This window comes from Procambarus clarkii, chromosome 24 (genome assembly GCF_040958095.1).
Source record: "Procambarus clarkii isolate CNS0578487 chromosome 24, FALCON_Pclarkii_2.0, whole genome shotgun sequence".
Taxonomy (NCBI): Eukaryota; Metazoa; Arthropoda; class Malacostraca; order Decapoda; family Cambaridae; genus Procambarus; species Procambarus clarkii.
This window is the reverse complement of record NC_091173.1, coordinates 9,453,788-9,475,367: the sequence shown is the minus strand read 5'-3', so window position 1 is coordinate 9,475,367 and position 21,580 is coordinate 9,453,788. Positions and strand designations below refer to the sequence as shown.

Below are 21,580 nucleotides of genomic sequence, written 5' to 3'. Positions count from 1 at the left end.
CATGTTTGTTTATTCCCCCCCCCCACCCTTCCCCCCTTCTCCTGCAGGTCTACACTAGTGCTTGAGCCAAATATCAATAGCATCTATTATCATTTCAGGCTCTTTTGTATGATAACTGATACAGAATTTGTGTATAGTGAACTAAGGGGGATATAATTTGGATGCTGTAATCAGATTTTGTTTACAAACGTGCTCAAATTTAGTGGAAATACTAACTAAATAGTTACAAACTATACGTTTGAATTAATCTAGAAATAAAACAAAAAACTGCTAAATAGGACACAGTTCGAGCTGATTTATTTGTTACTATTCAGAATTTAGTTAAGTTCTTTAATTGACGTCTTATTTCCATTTTAGTGCAAATGTTATATCATTATAATGTAAATAGAACTGAGGGTTGAATTACCGTTGTTTTGGCGAAACCATTCCACGTTCTTGGAGGACGCACTTGGCGTTACTACTGAGGAGCTCGACACATCCTGCAAATCAAATTTGAATGATTATATATATATATATATATATATATATATATATATATATATATATATATATTGTAATAATAATAACAATAATTTACAAAAAAAACATTAGCAGTACAGTAGTACGAGATATAAGGAAGCGACTAAGAAAACTATATTTTCCCATGTCGGGGGACAGGAAGCCTAGCTGTTAGGCTTACTGCGGTTCCCCTGGGACTATATATATATATATATATATATATATATATATATATATATATATATATATATATATATATATATATATATATATATATATATATATATATATATACTGATCTGTCCCAGGGAGCAACCCCATAACAATTGTCTAAGTCCCGTGTACCTATATATTGCTATAGGCGAAATGAAACGTTGCCCAAACGCTTCTGTCCTCATAGACTCGAACTAGGAACCACTACAAGATCCTGTTCTACTTCAGAATAAATTAATATGACGAAGGAGAAAATTTGTTCTTGTCTTGATTAACGAGGAGGAATAATGAGCATTTGGTCTTTCTTGAAGAGAATAGGCTTACTTACTTGATTAAACGTTGGGTACCCGTATGAGATTTCTGCTGGCATTCTCCGGCTCTGACTCCCTGTGGGGAAAAACAAATTAATTTGCTGTTCACAGCTAAAAAAAATATTAACGTTTAAAAAGCCCAATTAATTTGAAGAAACATTTCATACCTAAACTACCTCAAAATCAAATTTTGCACTGTATTTTTATAAACTCGATTAAAGCCTAAATTATTATTTAGTCCACATCAAAACATTATACAAACATCAATAGGATTCATACGTAAAAGAGAGATGCTAAGGAAATTTATCATCTGAAGTGGCCAAGATGTAAATTAAGTGTATCTAGAGAGATATGGGCGACACCCAGTCACCCCTGGAGACATCTTCCCTATGACCCTGTACTCAACACTGCCTCTACACTTAATTAATTCCCTGGTGTTAAACTAACATGGAAAGCCATAATTAAGCAGCTTTAACAGTGAAAGGGGTTAGATATCCTAAATTCAAATGTATAGGCTAGTCAATATTGATTGAATAATTTCCCTTAATAAGCGCGGGAGCAAGAGCATACATTAATAATTCAGAGTTGAGCTCTGCTGTTCTAATAATTGAAAACGCAATGGTATTGGTGCATATCAGTTGTATTGTCAGGTCAGGACTGACTGGGTGATTGATTTGGTTATTACGTACTCACCCTAGTTGTGCTTGCGGGGGGTTGAGCTTTGGCTCTTAGGTCCCGCCTCTCAAATCTCAATCAATTCATGAAAAACCTGTCCGTCATGTGCGAATGGTTAAACCACAGTGGAGTTTCATAACGATATCGTTACATTAAATACATGCTCAAGTTCTAATACGTGCTCTAATATGAATTAATTATGTTTGTGAATAATGCTAAACGAGTAGCTTTTTAGGCAAGTAAAATCCCGGCAACATATACGGGTAAGCCTACTTTCTGCTGGAAGTTAAAAGGCGTTACGTGTTTTCTTCAAGTCAAACGACACTCACTTTTCAGTTGTAGGTTTTATCTCTCACAGAGTTTACATTTGTAATCTCCGCTGTTTGGAGTTTCATTATGCCTGCAAAAATAACGATATTCAAGCCTAATTCTGCCAGTTACAACGACAAACTGAATGGTGAATGGTTCGTGGTGTGTATAGTTAATCTTAAACATATTACCCATAATATTAAGTGATAATATTACGTGCCTTCTGCAATTGAAATTGAAATAAGTTTATTGAGGTAAAATACACACAAAGGGATGAGGTAGCTCAAGCTATTCTCACCCCATTCAGTACGTGTTAATACATACATAGACACACATCACAAATAAACATATTACCAAACATTCTGAGAGATAACGCCTTCTGCCATGTGTCAGTGATTAGTCTCCTGTTAGACCTTTAGTTTCTCCAGCTGTGGTCTTGACAAGAGACTATTCACCAGGGGTCTCATATGTGTGTGTTGGAGAATATCAGTTCCCAAAGCTGCCACCAACTACACTAAGAAACAGTCTGCAGTTAACCACACATATATCACTATATGATAACCAGATCTATGACGGAGCAGGTTTGAACATCTAGGATATCTATACGACGCCACACTGTTATCAGTGTTGGTCCTAGTATTGAGCATTCTTTAAGCGAATTCAAATAATCTACAATAACAATTACTTTAAACTACAATGAATTCTACAAAATTCAACTAAAAACATTAGGTAAAGTGACGAATATAACTACTATTAAAGATAACCGCTACCATTATACAACTATATAATCACAGCAACAACCACCATTATAATACCTCCAGCTATCACTCCAGCAGAATACACTGTCGTGTATATACATGAACTTCCTTCAGGTATATTCGAATACACGAGCGTGAAGAGCGCCCCTCACTCCTCCAGAAGGACAACTGGCCCAAGTGTTGCGTGACATCGTCTTATCTAATCCAGTTATCAGCTCGCTAATGCCACTTATATAATTGTGTTGCCAGCATTTTTCGGAATAAGTAGACGTCGACGTCAATGTATTAGCATCTGAATTGTTATATTTTCTGCTAATTAGAAACCACAAAGGAAATGGGAATACTTGTGAGTATATAGTTTGATTTGAGAATTGTTATTGCAATGGCAACTGGGTACGGACATTAGTTGTCAGTTTGGCATTATTCTCCAGTTCGGGAGTAAATGCGTATCCTGTACAATCAACAAACTGATAAAAGTAGACTTCACTAAAAATTATAATATTTTCGATTGAACATGTGGATTTAAATTAGCTGGAGGGCCCATAATATAATAACTTTAACCATAATTACATCAATTATTACATTTAAAAAGCTACACTAAAACAAATACTGTACATAAATTTGATACGGCATTAGGTTATAATTTGTTTAATTATAATCGATAAGTAGTAGTTTTATCAGGCAATAATCACGCAAAATGTCATTCTATACATGATAACTATACTCACCCATTCTGCCAAATATGTTCCCAAGATGGACAGCTCACCTTCTCCCCACAACACACGCTAGTTAACCTAATAACTTTACAACACTTGATGTATATGAGCCTAAATCACAGGTATGTTGGAGATATGCTGGAGAAGGACAAAGCAAAGCGCCCGCAGCAACACCGCCACTCAGCGCCCCACTCAACACTACTTCCCACCACCGCTACACCCACTCTCCTTACTCTTCTCCTATGCCACACTCCATGCTACCATTTCTAAGTACTTCTCTGAGGCATTTTTCTTTTTCCTCGTGTGTGTGTTGCTCAAAAATTGCGATGTAAAGCTCGTCAGCGCTTAAAGCGAGGACCATGTTTAATTTGTTCAGAGTTTTCCTTGTAGGATATGCTGGCCGGAACCTTCAAGGAACACCAGTTGCTCTATATTTATCATGCCAATATCCTATTCTGGATGATCTTGCACCGTAGAAATAACACAACGAAACGTTATATATATGTATTATAGTGTATACATAAAGCCTATAATATTATGAGGTTGAGCGGTATTAGGGACATGTGCTAGGCTATTTGAGTGCTGCCTGGCATCTTAGTGACGTCATAATCCATGTTCTCTCACACACACACACACACACACACACACACACACACACACACACACACACACACACACACACACACACACACACACACACACACACACACACACACACACGCGGGCGTCCTTCCTGTGATCTTAGTCATCACCTTGCTCCTTTCCGTGATCTTAGCCATCACCTTGCTATACTTTATATACTTGCCATCACCTATATGCTTACTCACCCACACCTTCATAATGCGCTGCGTTTTTTTACGGAGTCGACTCATCAGTTAAAAGATATGACTTATTAGCAATATTGTTATTTTTATTTATACACTAGCTGTACCCGGCCACGCGTTGCTGTGACTCAGCAATCCTCCCCCGTCCCCTCGTCCTCCCCTCCATCCCCCCCTTCCCCGTCCCCTCGTCCTCCCCTCCATCCCCCCCTTCCCCGTCTCCTAATCCTTCCCATTATTCCTCCCCCCCTCGTCCTCCCCACCATTCCCCCTCCCCCGTCCTCTCGTCCTTCACACCATCCCTAACTCTCCTGTCCCTTCGTCCTCCCCACCATTATCCCCTCCTCCGTCCCCTCTTCCTCCCTACCATTCCCCACTCCGGTCCCCTCGTCCTCCACACCATCCCCCACTCCCCTGTCCCCTCGTCCTACCCACCATTCCCCCCTCCCCCGTCCCCTCGTCCTCCACACCATCCCCCACTCCCCCGTCCCCTTGTCCTCCCGACCATTCTCCACTCCCCGTCCCCTCGTCCTCCCCACTATCCTCCTCTCCCCCATCCTTCCCCCTCACCATTACCCACTCCCCCACCCTCCTCTTCCTCCCCACCATTCCCCACTCCGGTCCCCTCGTCCTCCACTATTCCCCACTCCCTCGTCCGATGCGTTCCCAAATGATCTGATGTTTCCATCATAAAAATGGGAACATCAAATGATCTGATGTTCCCATCACTGAAAAATAAGAACAGTTAAAACCAATAAATGAAAAAAAAACTATACTCATGAAATGAGCGGTATGGTAAACAACACAACTCGATTCCAACCAATGTCACACAAAATAATTAAACCAAAATGAAAATAAAAATTTATGAAAATTCAATTTATCAATGCAATCGGAAACATTGAAATGGAATCGTAACATATTTAGTATAACGTGTGTTGCTTTTATGTGCAACAGATGGCGCTATTAAAAAAAAAAAACATGTTTTTACCTGTCACAGGTGTGGCATCTATATAGTAGGTATATAAAAACGCGCGTATTCGAATGGAACGTTGTGTCAAAATTTCAAAGCAATCTGTGAAGAACTTTCGGAGATTAGCGATTTTGAGCAAACGAACATTTACATTTTTATTTATATAGCTACAAGAGTTCTTGAATTCTTGTATCAATAAATGGTCTATATGCAATAGGCCTTGGTAGGCCTGGGTAGGCAAAATTTTAATTTGCTTACAGTGGCGGATCAAGAGCTTTGTGTATTGTGCGTATTTACTATTTATATCTGCAGGAAGGTGCTTTTAGCTCTTGGACCCCGCCTTTCTACCCAATTTTATTTTTGCTCTATTATGTCTACTACATATGATTCTCTGACACACACACACACACACACACACACACACACACACACACACACACACACACACACACACACACACACACACCCAGGAACGCCCCGTAGCAGTTGTCTAACTACCATGTACATATTTACTGCTAGGTGAACAGGGATAGCAGGGTGAAAGAAACTCCGCCCATTTGTTTCTGCTTTGGCCGGGGATCGAACCCGGCCCCTTAAGACTACGACCCCAGAGCGCTGTCCATTCAGCCACGAGACCTCCCCTCTCACACAGGTGTGTACTCGCCTAGTAACGTGTATGTCACCTATTTGTACTGGTGTATTCGTGGCTGTAGGATCTCGCGTTAGCTCTTGGACACCACCTTTCTACCTACCAGTTGTCTAATACAATGAAACCCGACCTATTTCCTTATCATATCTACTTTTAAAATTATGAATGGAGTTTGCTTCTCCAACCTGCTCCTTTAATTCATTCCATGTTCCCATTACTCTTACGCTAAAATAAAACTTTCTAACATCTCTTTGACTCATCTGACTCACGCTTCCCTCTATGTTCTCTTGTTCTATTGGTATTCATTGTGAACATTTTCTCTTTTTCCTGTCAGTCCCATAAAACGTTGAGTTAAAAGATAAAATGGCAGAAAGATGTTTACGTAATAAATAATTAATAACAGCGCCTCTATTACACACATGAAATATAGGACAAGGACCCAACGGGCGAGCGGGGACGTGGGAACAGCTGAAGAGAAGACTTGAGAGGAAGCATCGCAGTGGAAGTGAGTAGTGCCAGGGTTTAACCCAGCTGTTGGACAATACTCGAGGTTATTGTCAACAGAGGCACACCTCTATTAATACACGCGAGACTCCAACAAGAGGGATTCAATACCAAATGGAGCTACCAGGTGCACGAAACTAAGGGGAAAGGGGGGTGAACGCTTACCAACATCGTCCATTGGGTAGACGAGGTAGACCAGCTGCACCTGAAGGGGATCCGTACCGTCATCACTTGCAGCAGCTCCGCCTTGTCTTGAGGGCTCCACCGTCAGGTGGGTGTTGTCGGCATGATGGGGTGGCAATGGGCCCTTAGGTCTCCACAACAGTCCCTCAGTGGGGATTCTCTCTGTTCTGGAGGGGAAACCTTTGTCTTGGCCAAGTCGAACGTCAAGATCTTCGAATCTGGTAGCTGTAGCAAGATCTTCAGTCCTGGTACCTGACTCTGATCCGCTGTATCCGTTGTACGCCAACAGCTCTTGGTTCAAGAGATCATCTTTCTGCTGTTTATAGTCACGGATTCTAGCGCGTTTTGGGTTCCCTTGACAATCGTCGTCTTTGTTACGTTTCTTAGCTCGAGAACGAAAGATAGACGCCCTCAGCGCCGTCAACACATCAGAGTGATTTGCGCTCGACTCCTGGTCCTCTTGAACTGATTCGTAAATGGGTTTTATTTCAATTTCGCGAGACATATGTTCTTGGACTTGCTGGAACTGTCCTTGGGACTTGTTCTGTAGCGAATCAGCGTAATGGTCCAAGTCGAAAAACCTAGTGTTGATGGGTGAAGGGTTGACGGTGTGTGGAAAACTTGGGTTGGGTGTTGCATTGGTGGTTGCTGGCTGAATCTGGGAGCCAACGTCAACATTTTCCGCGTGGTATTGTTGTGTTTGTGTAGTCATTAGCAACTCCTCGCTTCCCATGAAGTGGTTAGGGATGGTCATGTTCATACCGGGGGCAACTACCTGCACCACGAAGCGGCCGTTGGCGTCTACTGTGGCGTCCAAAGAAGTGCCCGGGGTGTCCTGCAGCACCCCAGCTGCGAGGGCCTCCAGCGTGCTACTGGACGTTGAGAAAGATGGCGAGGTGGTTGCAGGTGTCAAGGATGTATACTGAGGAACCTCAGGAGTCGTCTGAACCTCTACTTCGGAGGATGGCGCTGGCACCTCCCCTGACAGATGCATCTCCCCTGATGCCTCTGTCAGGCAGATGTCCTGCTCTGACAGGGGCACCTGCTCTGATAGGGGCACCTGCTCTGACAGGGGCACCTGCTTAGACAGGGGCACCTGCTCTGACAGAAGAATTTCCCCAGCGAGAGGCATCTTAATATCAGGTGCTACCTCTCCACAGACGGGCACTTGCTGCATATCTATCAGTGGAGGTGGAGTGTTTATCTGTGGAGGGTTGACTGTGGATGTGAGAGCATGATATGTGGCCCCGTACTGGTGCTCTCTGGGGGCTTCCGGAGTCTCAAACATCTCTAGTGCTTGTTGTGACGTGATGACGAGGTTGTCGTCGTCCAGGGAGAAAAAGGATATGTCGGCCAGTCCCTCTGTCTGATCCGTATAGGGTTGTATGGTCGTCTTGTCGTCCAAGTTTTCAAGTTGCTGTTGAGAATCATTATACCCATTACCAACAACCGTTTGCGTCTCCAGTTTGACGGGAGCGTAAGGAAGGCCATCGGTGTGGAGCTGTGGCTGGTGCCTTGCCTCTATTGGTGCTGTTGGTGAGTACTGAGGCACTCCAGGGGAAGGCACTTGCAACTCCTCGACGTTGACAGCCGCCACGGCAGCACTCAGAATCTGATCCAGTTGCATCTCGCCTCCAGTATATTCCACCACTTTACTACAACTATACCAAACGGCTCGATGGTCAAGATCATGCGCACTTACAGCTTGATAATATCATCCGCATCTTACTGAAACCTCATTGGCTGAATTGTCTTGTGAAATTTGCATAATGAAGACAATTCCCAAACAAATGTTTTCCGCAGGAATGCCAGTAATAACTTATAACGTCTTGCAGGGTTCAGCAGTGCCTAGCCTGCCAGTTCGAAGTCAGCGCACTTTTGACAACCTATAGGCTGCCGAAATATAAGTTATGACGAGGACGCCTCTTGTCAGTGGCGCTCACAGTGCTGATCTGATTCCAGGCGGGAAAAACACTCCTTCCAGCTGCCCCGCCTGCTGGCCTGGACCAGGGACTCCATCGCTGGCAACACTGCCCCCTTACCCTCCAGACCTCTTCCTGACTTCTCAAAGTCTTTACCATCACATTTAAAGCATGTATCTGTCTTAATGAATAATATTCGGCAACTTTTATTATGTTTTAAGCATTCAAATACTGTAGTAAGACAAGGGATGGTGGTGGTATCTGGAAGTGTTTGGCAATGATCACCCCGCACCCCCAAGGACGCCGTGATTGGTGGAGAGGCAAGCTTATCCGCGATCACTATCCTTATGTAATGATAAATATCACACACACTTTATTTTGACGCCGATAATACTAGTCAATTAGTGCTCGAACATTTCGATGGCAGCGACAAACGGTCAACTTAACAAACACTATTCTCCCCCCCCCCTCCCAACGGACGAACAAAACAGCTATGACAGGTATTTCAAAGACAGATTTAAGGTCTTCCCGGTTTGGGTGCCTTCTTTTGATACTTAAGGAATGTGTTCCCGATGGAACAACACCGATAATGGTGGCTCCCAGCAAGTGTTACGGCCATGTGGAAGCCAACCCCGCATGATTGTACCATAATATACAAACTACCGCTCACAGGTTAAGTATGGGAAGCATAATAAAGTTGTCATCTCTGGCAGCAACATCAACACACAGCTTCCATATGAGTACAGACAAGGAGCTGGGATACGAGCCTACCCTGGACCCCTGCGGTAAAGCTTTCCCTGGACCCCCTGCGGAAAAGCTCTCCCTGGACCCCCTGCGGTAAAGCTCTCCCTGGACCCCCTGCGGAAAAGCTCTCCCTGGACCCCCTGCGGTAAAGCTCTCCCTGGACCCCTGCGGTAAAGCTCTCCCTGGATCCCTGCGGTAAAGCTTTCCCTGGACCCCTGCGGTAAAGCTTTCCCTGGACCCCTGCGGTAAAGCTTTCCCTGGACCCCTGCGGTAAAGCTCTCCCTGGACCCCTGCGGTAAAGCTTTCCCTGGACCCCTGCGGTAAAGCTTTCCCTGGACCCCTGCGGTAAAGCTCTCCCTGGACCCCTGCGGTAAAGCTTTCCCTGGACCCCTGCGGTAAAGCTTTCCCTGGACCCCTGCGGTAAAGCTCTCCCTGGATCCCTGCGGTAAAGCTTTCCCTGGACCCCTGCGGTAAAGCTCTCCCTGGACCTCTGCGGTAAAGCTCTCCCTGGACCCTTGCGGTAAAGCTCTCCCTGGACCTCTGCGGTAAAGCTTTCCCTGGACCCCTGCGGTAAAGCTCTCCCTGGATCCCTGCGGTAAAGCTCTCCCTGGACCCCTGCGGTAAAGCTCTCCCTGGACCTCTGCGGTAAAGCTTTCCCTGGACCCCTGCGGTAAAGCTTTCCCTGGACCCCTGCGGTAAAGCATGAGTTAATGCTCGTCCCCGGAACCACATTAAGCTGAGAACATGTGCGGGGCTTTAAGCTAAAATTAAACTAAAATTTAAGCTAAAATTTAACCAATTTAAGCTAAAATTTAACCAATTTAAGCTAAAATTTAACCAATTTAAGCTAAAATTTAACCAATTTAAGCTAAATTTGCAATATGATTTTTGAACCATATTGATCGTATATTTAATGAATTATTAACGTTAAGCAGAAAATTAAGAACCCGCAGAAAGTTTAGACCGAAGAAACACGGGTAATTGTAGCGAAGCTGTGAGGCGGACCTCAGGGGAAGGGTCTTTCAGGTACTGGCTAACCTATGCTCTTCGTCAGGAGGCGGACCACCTTCGTCAGGAGGCGGACTAGATGCCGTTGTTGACCCCCCCCCCCAAGTCTTTCAGAACGCTGATGGAGGCCACCAGACATCGCAATAACTTCGATCATCGGTGTATAGTAGTGAAAGGTTAATCTGCGAACTCCATAACGACCAGGTTCTAGTAACCTTCGCTCACAACAAGTCTCCATCTTCACTCGTAGACGAAGTGCAGATGAAGCCTCACCTTCCCAAAAGGAAATGGAACTGTTAGGAGAAAAGCGCCAAGTCATTGCGATTATATATATAGAGCCCTTTTTGTCTCCTCTTTTCTGTCCTACATTGTGGCTTGTTGAGTTTGAAACTGTTGCTCCTTGTTCGTGTTGTATAATGGCCTTTTGAAGAAGTTGTCTGGATCAATATCCTCCAAAATGTTCAATATTTTAAAAGTTTCGATATCAGCCCTGTCACGTCCAGGTTATGTACCCCATTCACCGCATTTCTCCAGTCAGATTAGTTTCAGTGAGATTAATTTCAGCTGAGGACGACTCTTTCTCTTCGTTTTAACCATTGTTTTATCGATTTTGGTATTCTACCATTTATTCCGTGTGCTTGTAAAATGTTCCTTGCCAGTTTGTCATGTGGTACTTTATCAAAAGCTTTACTAAAGTCCATGTATTCTTCATCTACTGGAAGTCCTTTGTTTGAATAGCTGGTTACCTTCTCCAGAAATGTGACCAGGTTTGTAAGGCAGGATTTACTGTTAAGAAAACCACGTTGAGTGGATTTGATTAGATTGTATACAGTGAGATGATGAATGATTCCCTCTCTCAGGATTGTCTCGGGGAGCTGTCAGATATGCGAGGTCACAGTGTGACCTCGCTGACTTTCTTCTGAGCTCTTTCTCCTTTTTTTGAAAACGGGGGATAGCATTTCCAGGTTACCTTGCGATGATTTCGGGGCTTTGCGTCCCCGTGTCCCGGTCTTCGACCAGGACTGCATAGTATAACTAGATCACAACTTTCGTAACGTTATACAAACCATGAATTACAGCCGTGTGAAACCTATCCAACACAAAATTAAACAGCAAAGCTGAAACAAAACACAGTTTCAGCTCCTGAACCCACTGTGTGACAACCCCGCCCACCCGACGGACATGGGGGCCTTAATTAAACAAGCTGGAGGACAAACAAACTAAGTATGGAGGGAAATGAGTAATTCTAAAGAAGGCACAAAGCCGGGAAGGCCATGGAGCCTCAACTGTGTCGCAGGATATTCAAAAGGTTACAGAGGATGCCACGACAACGATCCTGAAAATTGAGAACATTGTACTTGCAGGCGCACGATTGCCAGTGGAACAATGCAGTTGCGGGGGCAATCAGGAGCAGGTATTAGTGCCATTAATTGCCCTTGAGTTAGGTGCGCGTGGCCCATACGCCGCCTAGCTGACGTAGTGGTGAAGGAGCCCGGGGGAGGCCAACATGGCCGCCTCAGGCCAGGTGGGGTGGCCCACATGGCCCTTCCATCGCCTCATCTTCCACCACCATTTTTACATATAATGAATAAATATTGTTATAAAAATAAATACAAAATAAATAAAATACTGTTATTATTAGCATTATTATTGCTTAAATTATTTTGTATATTATTATTGTTATATCAAGTTTGTATTAGTATATTGTTTATACGGGTAAAAGTTAGTGGTTACTTAAGCCTGCGGTGAAGGCGTGGAACACGTGTTCGCCGGCCCCCAGGCAAGCCTGGTCCACCAGCGGTGACAATGATGAGAACACTGTGCTCCCCGGTGACACATGTTTCACCGGCGGGAGAGTGTCCACTGTACACAACTCTTATCTAGTAATTTGATTATATAGAACAAATCCACAAGGGCCGTGACGAGGATTCGAACCTACGTCTGTGAGCATCCCAGACGCTGCCTTAACCTTTGTTCATTGATGCATCACGCTATTGTGATTTGTGTGTTGATTATATAGACTCGTTTATTTTAGATTAGTACTAGCCAGACCTTCAGTCTCTCTCTCTCTCTCTCCCTCTCTCTCTCCCTCTCTCTCTCTCTCTCTCTCTCTCTCCCTCTCTCTCTCTCTCTCTCCCTCTCTCTCTCTCTCTCCCTCTCTCTCTCTCTCTCTCTCTCTCTCCCTCTCTCTCTCTCTCTCTCCCTCTCTCTCTCTCTCTCTCTCCCTCTCTCTCTCTCTCTCTCTCTCTCTCTCTCTCTCTCTCCCTCTCTCTCTCTCTCTCTCCCAGCATCCAACCCAAGTGGTTTTGTGCCTGAGGTTGAGTACTACAGGTTCTGCTTCCTGTGAGTGGCCTTGACTATGTGTCTCATTCTGGTAGGGGGGGGGGGGTCAGCTCCAGTTGTGAGGCTGGGGTGGGGGTGGGGGTGGGGGGTTCCCTTTATGTTCCAGGTGTATGGGGGGAGTGGGGGTAAACTTTCTAGTATTAGGTCTTCAATCATTTCGATCGTGTTCCACACCCTGGTGGTTTGGGTTTTGTAGTTTGAGGTTCAGTGGTTGTGTGTTCCGGGATTTGTGGAGTTCGTGAATTGTTTGGTCAGTTAGGACGGTGTTTTGCTGCTCCTCTTAGTGCCTTGGGATACACTGCTTGCCAGTTTCCCCCCCCCCATGTTGATTTTCTTGAAGGCATGTAGCGGTACTGGAGAACATTCACGTAGCGGACAGACTAGAGACTTACATAAGTGTTGCTGTATGTTGTATGTTGCTGTAACCTTGCCGAGGTTATGGAATCATCTCGGTTTGCCTGTGGCTGGTTTTTGCTTTGTTTATTCTGTCATTTAAGTGAATTTTGATTCCTGTTCTATTGATCTCGAGTCCCAGTATTCTGCTTTCAACCGGATGTTGTAGTGGGTGGTTGACAAGGATAATGGGATCTGGAATTCTTTGGGCAATGTGAATTATTTGTATTTTTTCTTTGGTGGTGTTTATTTCCCATTGTTTCTCGGAGTCTTTGACTGTCCAAGTTAACCAGCCTCTCGAGGCTCGTTAAGGTCATCCCAACGGCTTCTTGACCAACCTCTATGTATACCTGTGTTCGAAACATTGTCTAGGACCAAAGTAAACTCTGAGAGTGCATGTATACCGAGTATCCGGGCATGAGTATCCCCTGAGCTGTTACAAGAGGGTTGGGGGGAGGGGGGAGGTGGTGGGGGCAGATGGGGGGTACGTCGAGATTTGGCGCCCTTTCATCGTCGACGTGTCCAGCGCCCCGGGAGCCGCCGGCGGGGAAGGGGTGTCGAGTCCTCCTCCATTCCCTGTACCACCCTTCGCCTGGTACGAGAAGTGCCCGATACGACGCCGACGTGGGGGGGGGGAAGGGAGGGAGGGAGGGAGGGAGAGAGGAAGGGAGGGAGAGAGAGGGTGGGTGGGTGGGTGGTGGTGGTGAAGGGTAATAGGGCGGGAAATGGTTCCTTCACCCCTTTTATATACACCCATTCAGAGTGACATACAACAGCCAACCACCAGGCCATTCTTATCCGGCCAACACACGGCTTCCTGAGCCTCAATGGCCCAAGAATAGCGTAAAGGTAATCTCTCCGGCTCAGCCTTACCTTCCCTCCCCCCTCCTCCTCTCCCTCTCTCACACACACAGGGATGACAGCCTGAGGGCCACAGAGCCACGTCCACGACGCTGGCACCCAGGGCTGCTGGTGACCCTGAGCCCCTACCACCACGCCAACACAACTTGCGACCACCATCAACACCACACGGGCCTGCGTACCAGTAGAGGATGAAGGGAAGATCGATTCTTCGATTACTAAAGAATAAAAATCTGGGAGTAGACATAGCCCCAAATCTGACGCCAGAAGCCCACATTAGCAGAATAACAACAGCTGCATGTGGCATACTGGCCAAGAGCAAGGTATCCTTCAGAAATTTGGACAAAAGGGGCTTTCCGGGCCCCTATATAGAGCGAAAGTGAGTCCCCGCACTTGAAGAGGCATGGAACACTTACCTGAAAAAAAGGACGGGGAGAAACTGGAAAAGGCCCAGAGATATGCAACAAGACTCATTCCCGAGCTGAAGGGTTTAAGACATGATGAAAGACAGAACTGGACCTTACAACACTGGAGGGAAGGAAAATGGGCGGGAAATGCGATAACAACATACTATATGATTCTAAGGAAAATTGATAAGGCAAAGGAGGGAGGGAATTATCAGGGGAAAGCCCAAAGCTATTACGACTATATGGCACTGGGAAGGGATCAGCTTGATAAGGCAGACAAAACAGCATTTTATCAAAGTTAGGAACAGCACAACGAGGGATCATAGATGGAAACTCGAGACGCAAATGACGTCACAGAGACGTCAGCAATAACTTTTTCGGCGTCAGAGTTGTCAATAAATGTAACAGGTTAGACGTAGAAGTTGTTGAAGCTAATTCGATTCAAAGTTTTAAATGTAAATATGATAAAAGCGTGAGAAATTAGTCATTGCATTAATTTAAGAACGTTCGGAAGGCGGGGCCAAACCCGACCCTGCAAGCACATCAAGGTGAGGACACACACACATACGCACACAGGACACTAGTGCACAAGTTAGAGAAGCAGGCAGGAGTGACAGGGAAGGTACTCCAGTGGATAAAGAGTACCTAAACAACAGAAGACAGCGAGTTACTGTGAAAGGGGGGGGGGGCTATCTCAGAAGGCGAGAAGTCACCAGTGGAGTCTCACAGGGCTCAGGTTTTGGGCCTATCCGGTTTCTCATATAACCAAACAATCCTCCAATGGGAAGAGACTCATTCCTCTCACAGCTTACTGATGATGCATACATTATGAGACTGAAACAGAGGAAGACAAGAGGCTACAAGATGGTCTGGGCAAAGTATGGTCCAAGAAATGACTGCTGGATGTTAACTCAAGTAAATGTAATGATGCCAGGTGGAGGGAACAGGCCAGACACAAGGGACCAGATTCACGAAGGAGTTACGCAAGTACTTACGAACGTATACGTCTTTCATCAATCTTTGACAGCTTTGGTTATTAAACAGTTTAAAATCATGAAAACTTCCCAATCAACTGTTATTATTGTTATAAACAGCCTCCTGGTGCTTCGGAGCTCATTAACTGTTTAATAATTGTAAACAAAGCCGCCAAAGATTCTGAAAAGATGTACAGGTTCGTAAGTGCTTGCGTAACTGCTTCGTGAATCTGGCTCAAGGTACCAAATGGGAGACGAAGTCCTCCACGAAATTGACAAAGAGAAGGATCTAGGAGTTTATATCACACTAAACCTGTCTCCTGAAGCCCACATTAAAAGGATATCATCAGCGGCATATGCGTGACTGGCTAACATCAGAACTGCCTTTAGAAACTTATGTAAAGACTATTAAGCACCTTGTATATGACGTATGTCAGACCAATCTTGGAGTATGCGGCTCCAGCATGACGTTTGTATCTAGTCAATAGTTGGGGAAAGTTGAAGGGTATGAGCCTGACAGCTGAGTGGACAGCGCTTCGAATTCGTAGTCCTGAGGTTCCGGGTTGATCCCCGGTGGAGGGGGCATCAAATGGGTAGAGTTTCTTTCACCCTGATGTCTCTGTTACCTAGCAGTAAATAGGTACCTGGGAGTTAGACAGCTGTTACGTACCTACGTAAATAGGTACCTGGGAGTTAGACAGCTTCCTGGGGGAGCGTAACAAAAAGTAGTCCTGGTCGAGGACCGGGCCGCGAGGACGCTAAGCCCCGAAATCATCTCAAGATAACCTCAAGATAACCATCAGACTAGTTCCAGAACTACGAGGTATGCGTTACGAGGAAAGGCTATGTGAATTGAACCTCACGTCGCTGGAAATAAAGAGAGATAGGGAAGACATGATTACCACATACAAAATTCTCATTGGAATTAATACGTTAGAGTTGACCAGACCACACACTAAAAGTTGAAGGGACGACGACGTTTCGGTCCGTCCTGGACCATTCTCAAGTCGATTGTTTATCTAATACGTTAGATAAAGAGAGACCTTTTAACGCGGGTGGTACTAGGAAAAGGGAACACAGGTGGAAACTGAGTACCAATATGAGCCAAAGAGACATTTAGAAATAACTTATTCAGTGTCAGAGTAGTTAATAAATGGCTAGGCAGTAATGTGGCGGAGACCGACTCCATACAGAGTTTCTGGTGTGTGGTGTGTGTGTGGTATCCAAAGGATACCTGATCAACCAGGCTGTGACTCATACGTCAGGCTGCGAGCAGCTGCGTCCAACAGCCTGGTTGATCAGTCCAGCAACCAGGAGGCATGGTCGACGACCGGGCCGCGGGGACGCTAAGCCCCGGAAGCACCTCAAGGTAACCTCAAGGTAAGGTAGGTGTGTGGGGGGGAGGGGGGGGAGTGTTGGGGGTGCTAATCTAACCCAACAGTGTCTACGGATTGGGGGGGGGGGAAGGGGGAGTGAGTTGTAACTCTTCATGCCCCGCCTAATGGCCTTGTTGTACCTGTTGCATTACATCTATTTTGACGTTCAAAATCTTAATCAGATCTGGTCTTAAAGTTGTGGATGGAGGTGGCTTCCACAACTTCTTCTTGCACTGTATTCCACTTGCCGACCACCCGGACAGGGTACGAGTTCTTACGTCTCTTTGACTCGTAAGCCTTTCCAGCTTCCACCTGCGTCCTCTTATCCTACTTTATCTCAATCTGCAGAGGCAATCCTTCTTCACCTGGGGCCCTCCCGTCATTATAGCTTCTCCCTCGTTAACCATATCCCATCTACCCCATATCCCGCGTGATCCTGTGGTGTAGAGAGTGGCTCTACACAGCTCTATACCTCGCAGGACAAGGGCGCCGGGTCCCAAGGGCGCCCCGCTCACAGGAATGTGTTCACGTGGCGACGCTTCAGGGATATATTCACCCGCACCAGTACCCAGCTTCCCGGTGGTGTATATACACCGGGAGGCTTACGTCACTTCTCGGTGTCACCGGTCTTAGCCTCGGCTGGTTATTTCGTGTTAACCGTCTACAAGTTATTAGGTCTTAATAACTCTGCTAAGGCTGCTATGGGCCTTTAAGCCCAACACCAGCCTAAACTGAACCATTGTGGACGGGTGTGAACAGTTACCTAAATGTGCTGTGAAGGGTCGAACCCTATTTCTTAAGCCTCTCATCTTCAACCATTAGTCGTTTCACACACACACACACACACACACACATACACCATGTGTGTTACGGCAGTTGAGCTCTGGCTCTTTGGTCCCGCCTCTCAACTGTCAATCAACTGATGTACAGATTCCTGAGCCTATTGGGCTCTGTCATATATACACTTTAAACTGTGTATGGAGTCAGCCTCCACCACATCACTGACTAATTCATACCATTTACTAACTACTCTGACACTAAAATATCTTTCTAATGTCGCTATGGCTAATTTGGGCACTTAATTTCCACCTGTGCCCCCTAGTGCGTGTGTCCCATGTGATAAATAATCTGTCTTTATCTACCCTATCGATTCCTTTGAGAATCTTGTATGTGGTGATCATGTCCCCTCTAACTTTTCTGTCTTCCAGCGACGTGAGGTTTAATTCCCGTAGTCTCTCCTTGTAACTCATGCCCCTCAGTTCAGGTACTAGTCTGGTGGCAAACCTTTGAACCTTCTCCAGTTTAGTCTTATGCTTGACGAGATATGGACTCCATGCTGGAGCTGCATACTCCAGGATTGGTCTGACATATGTGGTATACATGGTTCTGAATGATTTTTTTACAGAAGTTTCTAAAGGCCGTTCTTATGTTGGCCAGCCTGGCATTTGCCGCTGATGTTATCCTCTTGATATGGGTTTCAGGGGACAGGTTTGGCGTGATATCAACCCCAGGTCTTCTATGTGTGTTCACCTAGTTCACACAATTGAGCTCTGCTCTTTTGGCCCACCTCTCAACTGTCAATCAATCAACTGTTACTAATTACTACTATTTTTAACACACAAACACACACACACACACACACACATAAATTTTTGGATTGCCAGAAAGCCTTTGATACAGTACCACACAAGAGACTAGTGCAAAAGCTGGAGATGCAGGCAGGAATGAAAGGGAAGGTACTCCATTGGATAAGGGAGTACCTAAGCAACAGAAGACAGCGAGTCACTGTGAGGTCTCATATTGGCGAGACGTCACCAGTGGAGTACCACAGGGTTCAGTCCTTGGACCTATACTGTTTCTGATATATGTAAACGATCTTCCAGAGGGTGTAGAATCGTTCCTCTCATTGTTTGCTGATGATGCAAAAATTATGAGGAGGATTCAAACAGAGGATGATAGTATGAGGCTACAAGATGACCTAGACAGACTGAATGAATGGTCCAACAAATGGCTGCTAAAGTTCGACCCGAGTAAATGTAAGGTAATGAAACTAGGCGGTGGAAACCGGAGGCCAGACACAGGATACAGAATGGGATATGAAGTCCTTCATGAAACGGACAGAGAGAAAGATCTAGGAGTTGATATCACATTAAACCTGTCTCCTGAAGCCCACATATAAATAATAACATCTGCGGCGTATGCAAGGCTGGCTAACATCAGAACTGCCTTCAGGAACCTGTGTAAGGAATCATTCAGAACCTTGTATACCACATATGTAAGACCAATCCTGGAGTATGCGGCCCCAGCATGGAGCCCGTACCTTGTCAAGCGCAAGACGAAGCTGGAAAAAGTTCAGAGGTATGCCACTAGGCTAGTCCCAGAACTAAGAGGCATGAATTACGAGGAAAGGCTGCGGGAAATGCACCTCACGACACTGGAAAACAGAAGAGTAAGGGGAGACTTGATCACTACCTACAAAAATCTCAGAGGAATTGACAGGCTTGAAAAGGATAAACTGTTTAAGACTGTAGGTGAACAAAGGGACACAGGTGAGTACCCACATGAGCCACAGGGACGTTAGAAAGAACTTTTTCAGTGTCAGAGAAGTTAATAGATGGAATGCACTAGGCAGTGATGTGGTGGAGGCTGACTCCATACACAGTTTCAAATGTAGATATGATAGAGCCCAGTAGGCTTAGGATTCTGTACATCAGTTGAGAGGCGGGACCAAAGAGCCAGAGCATCAACATCGGTGTTGATGTCAGAGTCCGAACACCGGTGTTCGGACTGTCAGTCATTCGAGCCACATTTTAAAGACACACAGGTCATTCTTACGCCTTCACGTTACTCCACCCGGCCTTAAACATAGATAACCGCAACTAATAAGAATATAGATGGAATTTAGTGCATTGGCGACTGTCTCAAGAGAGCATGTTGTTGTTGTTGTTTTAGATTTAGCTATTCAGAACGAAATGTCCATGTAGCACGGCCTATGGTGAGCCCGTCATAGGAGCCCCTCAAGAGAGCATGTTGTTGTTGTTGTTATAGATTCAGCTACTGGGAACAAAAAGTTCCAAGTAGAACGGGCTATGGTGAGCCCGTAGTGGACTTACCTGGCACAGGAGCGGGGCTGTAACATGTAACATTCAAGAGAGCAAGAGACCAGCCGCTATATACCAGAGTTACCCCCACTAACACCTCACAAAACATGTACGGTCAGAAAACGTGAACGGCAACAAAAAAAAAAAAAAAAAAGAGTGAGTAATCAAAGAAAACGCAATGTTTTCAATTTGGGGCTAAACTAAGGTTAAAGCTTTCCCACACTACAATACCAAGCTGAGGGTTTCACACGTCGTACGCCAAATAAAGAGGCGCGTAACATTCCCCCTTAAACATATTACAGGTAAATGGAGTGTAAATACTAGTGAGCAGATGGAATGACTAGAATGTGAGTGGATTCATATTCTCGCGAAGGTTTATCAAGCGTGTTTAAACACGTTCACCTCGACCCCCTCTGTCCATGGATCATATCCTCAACTGTGTCATTTATACACGAATTTTGGCAATAGGAATATTCTTGCCAATAAAGCAGAATAATGTTGATAAGATTTACTAACACAGCACGAGTGTGTGTGGATTGATTTATCAATAAATTAAGCGGGACAGAAACTTGGTCAACTTCGTGTCCCAAAGCACACACAACGGTACACAACGGTACACAGTGGTACATAACGGTACACAGTGGTACACAACGGTGCACAGTGGTACATAACGGTACACAGTGGTACACAACGGTGCACAGTCGTACATAACGGTACACAGTGGTACACAACGGTGCACAGTGGTACATAACGGTGCACAGTGGTACATAACGGTACACAGTGGTAGACAACGCTACACAAGGGGCGACAACGAGCTCTACTCTACCAGAACACCAACACAGATCCGAGAGCTGCAACACCAGGTTTTATGACAACGGCTGTGCAACGTTTCACGTTGTTCACAAGCTGAGAGGTACCTCAGTGTAGTGCCTCATCCTCCACACTCACACCCCATTACCTCCTCATGGGGACCTCATGGGGACCTCATGGGGACCTCATGGGGACCTCATGAGGCCTCTCACGCCTACATCTACACTCTCCATATCATGGAACAATCACTGTATCAATTACATCAACGTTGAACAAAATTTTACCACTATTGAATTTAAAAAAAATATTTCATCGCCACCCAGTACTAACTTTTAACTAAAATCATCACAATTTAAACATTATTTTCTAACAAAACCTGAGCACCTCGATATAAGCCTAACGTGTATGAACAGACTCTGGCTGCCTGTCCCCTGACACAAGGAATCTTTACTCTAACACAATGAATCTATTATAACTCTATCTCTTCCATTACAATAATCATATTTATACCTACTGAATAAATTGAGCGTATAATCGATTGGTAACTGAGGCGGAGCCCAGGAACGGGAGCTTGAGTCCCTGGAAAGAAAATACTGTCCTGTCCCCTCCTAGAAACAACGTCGCATTAGACAAAAAAAAATTGTTATACTAGAAAATGGAAGCGGCTGGCGAAAGTGACGTACTGTCCCGTTTTCTGTTTTGGGTCCTCTGGTAGGATAGGAGGGAACACTTTAAATGGCTCCGGGGCCTTGTTAGGAGCCACGGGAAACGTCTCCCGTCACGCAGGGTGCAGCCGTACCTCCACAGATCTCCAGTATCATCTATTGATACTGGTAATGGTTCAAAAGGGCCACCACTTACGGGCTATTCATACCCGTGCCACCTTTAGGGTGGCTTAATCTTCATCAATCAATCGTATGCCGATGTCAAGTCACCAATCCTGCCGCTTAGGCAGCTTGTTGTGTTGCCTTGATTGATGATTGATGAAGATTAAGCCACCCAAAAGGTGGCACGGGCATGAATAGCCCGTAAGT

General features: G+C 45.3%; 1 protein-coding gene across 2 annotated transcripts in view; it reads right to left on the bottom strand.

Annotated features, from left to right (window-relative positions):
* The window catches only part of LOC123761701 (uncharacterized), a 70,561-nt gene that overhangs the window by 7,687 nt on the left and 41,294 nt on the right, over positions 1-21,580 (bottom strand). For both annotated transcript variants that reach the window (XM_045747811.2, XM_045747812.2), the window contains exons 2-3: positions 1,040-1,098; positions 407-479 (exon numbers count right to left, since the gene is read on the bottom strand). In XM_045747811.2, the coding sequence (XP_045603767.2) occupies positions 407-479; positions 1,040-1,098 (132 nt within the window). The remainder of the gene's footprint in view (positions 1-406; positions 480-1,039; positions 1,099-21,580) is intronic.